This window comes from Carassius gibelio, chromosome A6 (assembly GCF_023724105.1).
Source record: "Carassius gibelio isolate Cgi1373 ecotype wild population from Czech Republic chromosome A6, carGib1.2-hapl.c, whole genome shotgun sequence".
Taxonomy (NCBI): Eukaryota; Metazoa; Chordata; class Actinopteri; order Cypriniformes; family Cyprinidae; genus Carassius; species Carassius gibelio.
The window spans coordinates 31634226-31636609 of record NC_068376.1 but is presented as its reverse complement, the minus strand read 5'-3'; the positions used below and the strand labels follow the sequence as shown (position 1 = coordinate 31636609).

General features: G+C 50.4%; 1 protein-coding gene across 4 annotated transcripts in view; it reads right to left on the bottom strand.

The window, feature by feature from the left end:
- kdm6al (lysine (K)-specific demethylase 6A, like) overlaps positions 1-1884 on the bottom strand; it is a 26287-nt gene extending 24403 nt beyond the window's left edge. For 2 of the 4 annotated variants that reach the window (XM_052600483.1, XM_052600485.1), the window contains exons 1-2: positions 1070-1570; positions 914-977 (exon numbers count right to left, since the gene is read on the bottom strand). In XM_052600483.1, coding sequence (XP_052456443.1) covers positions 914-977; positions 1070-1230 — 225 coding nt within the window. In that variant the 5' untranslated portion in view covers positions 1231-1570. Of the gene's footprint in view, positions 1-913; positions 978-1069 lie in introns of all 4 variants that reach the window. The other 2 variants (XM_052600484.1, XM_052600482.1) reach the window with 2 other exon arrangements.
- Positions 1885-2384: the final 500 nt, after the last annotated feature.

The following is a 2384-nucleotide window of genomic DNA, read 5'->3' as shown; positions in this document are numbered from 1 at the left end:
TCTCTCAAAACTGTTCTTCTTTCTTCAGTGGAACACAAAAGATGAAACTGAATGAACTGTTTTTATCATCACAATGCAAAACTACATACTCTTAGACATAAACTTAAATTTTCTGCTTTCTACTGAAAAATGAAAGTGTCACAGAATGATGTTTAGTGAACTATCCCCTCAATGCTCACACCAGAGGTCAAGGGTCATCCGAATAAGAGCAGATAACTGACACAAGGATGACCTCAGAACTGAACCAGTACATCATCAGCTGGTTTATCCAGAGACAGGAAGTGTCCATCACTGCATCTCACTCAAATCAGCCGCAGGACCTCAGTGTTCGTCCACTCTCTAGTGTACACTACAGCTAGTGTCTACACTACTGAGGGAGCTGCTGCTGGACGCGTGCGAGGCAGCACATACTGCTGCGTTATTCGCGTCTCTTTCTGCATTATAACGCGCTCTCTCCTCCCGCCATCTTGGGCCGACCCCAGCAGCCATTACCCCGCACACAACCACCGTCTCCCGGTGAAACCGACCGATTACTGAGCCGTTTGACAGACGCGATATAAACGCCACGCGTCCCCCAGCGGGGATATAAAGCCTGCAAGATTACAAACAAGCTAATGTACAGAATAAACACGGACGCGCTGCTGAACACGTCGCGTTTATCTGTTTGTGAGCCCAATGAATCGCGCGGTCGTGTGATGGGAGACGCGTCCAGAAGCTCGCACAGAGCCGACGCACGAGTTAAATCAAGCGCGTTAGCCGCGCGGCTCTGAGGAGAAAATAAGGACGCGACGCCGCCCACACCGCGCACAGCCCCGAGCTCGGAAACCGTGGAACTTTCTGTCATTTTGCACCGCAAGTGTGTGTTGTGATGTGTGTGTTCGTGCGATGCGTTGATTCAAACGCGCATCTTTACCTTCACGAGCAGGGCCTTCGAGCTGGCGCCATCTTCACGAAGCCGCTGATATCCGAACAGAGAGCTGTGAACACACACAGGGCTCGGGATCAACTCACACACATCTCACAGCCAGAAACAATCAAAAGCACTCAAAAGACGCTCGCGGGTTCCGACCTGTCGACGCGTGTCAGGGCGTCGCTCTCCTGCGCGCTCAGCTTCGGCGCGTCCTCCTCGGGTCCGCTCGCTTTTCCCGCCGCCATTTTCTCCTCCTCATCACCAGCAGCGCTGAGGCGTCGAGCGGCGGCGACGGAGAGCGACTCTCGGCACGATTTCATGGAATCGCACCGAGAAATCGAGGGAAAGCGAGCTCCGTGCGTCCAAAAGCCACAATAAACACCAACTTTTTCTCCAGTAAACCGCGCTTCAGCGTCTAAAGCCCCGTGAGAAGTGAGCTGGCCCTCCAGCGGCGCGTCCTCTCACATTGTTTTGCAGGAATAAACTGTGACGCGGCGGCTCTGTGTTGATGTGACGTGCGGCGCGTGCACACTTAAAAACACTGAACGTATTCAAACAATCTCAAAGTTGTGTTCGCCAGAAGATTAAAGTTGTTGTAATTGTGTCACACAAGCGAACCCACGCCGTCGCTGTCGCCACGCCCTCCCGGGCTCCACAGCCAATCACTGCGCAGAACATGAGCGCGTCACTGGCCTCGTCCCAAAATGTTGTGCTCCAGTCCTTTCGGTAAATGTGTTTCCTGTAACGATCTTTCGAATGCGCGAACCGGCACGTCCGAAACACGGAAAGGTCCGGTGGTGCGCGCGTTTGCGCGAACATGATTCCCTGATACACTGGATCCCGAGTGGCTCATTTGTGTTGTTATGAAATGCAAATAGAGAGGTGTGGTTTTCATGAAACGGGGAAATCGGACTGACAGCCGCGCAGTTAAAGGGTTAAACTGAGGCCCAATCCTTTCCTCGAATGTTCACTCGAACACGGTTTGAGCAAATGTGCTGCTGTCTTTTGGAAGGCCTTCACAAACGTCCCCAGTCTGCTTTAAGCAGCGCATTTGGTCCTGCTCGCTTCTTTACTGTTGTGCGTTTATAATGAAATAAAACATGAGAATGAAATTAATTAAACAAATGCAAACTCCTCACTTGTGTGTTTTAAGGATGTGAAAACGCAATATTTATTTAATATATATAAGCGGACATTCTGTCTGATATTTGAAACATTGACGTGGCTGTAGGCGGAGCTCGCAGCTGTCAACATCACCTGACGTAGTGACGTCACACGCAGCACCCAAAATGGCGGAACAACAACACGCCGGAGGTGAGCGAGGATCATAGACAGTAAAAGAAAGGATCGATATTAGACTCTAAGGACTGCGCGTGTCGTATGGAATACATTAAATGAACTGACAGTCGTAGATTCAACTCCTCTCCTAAACACGAAGACCTCTTTTCAGTTTTATCAGTGTCTGACTAGTTTT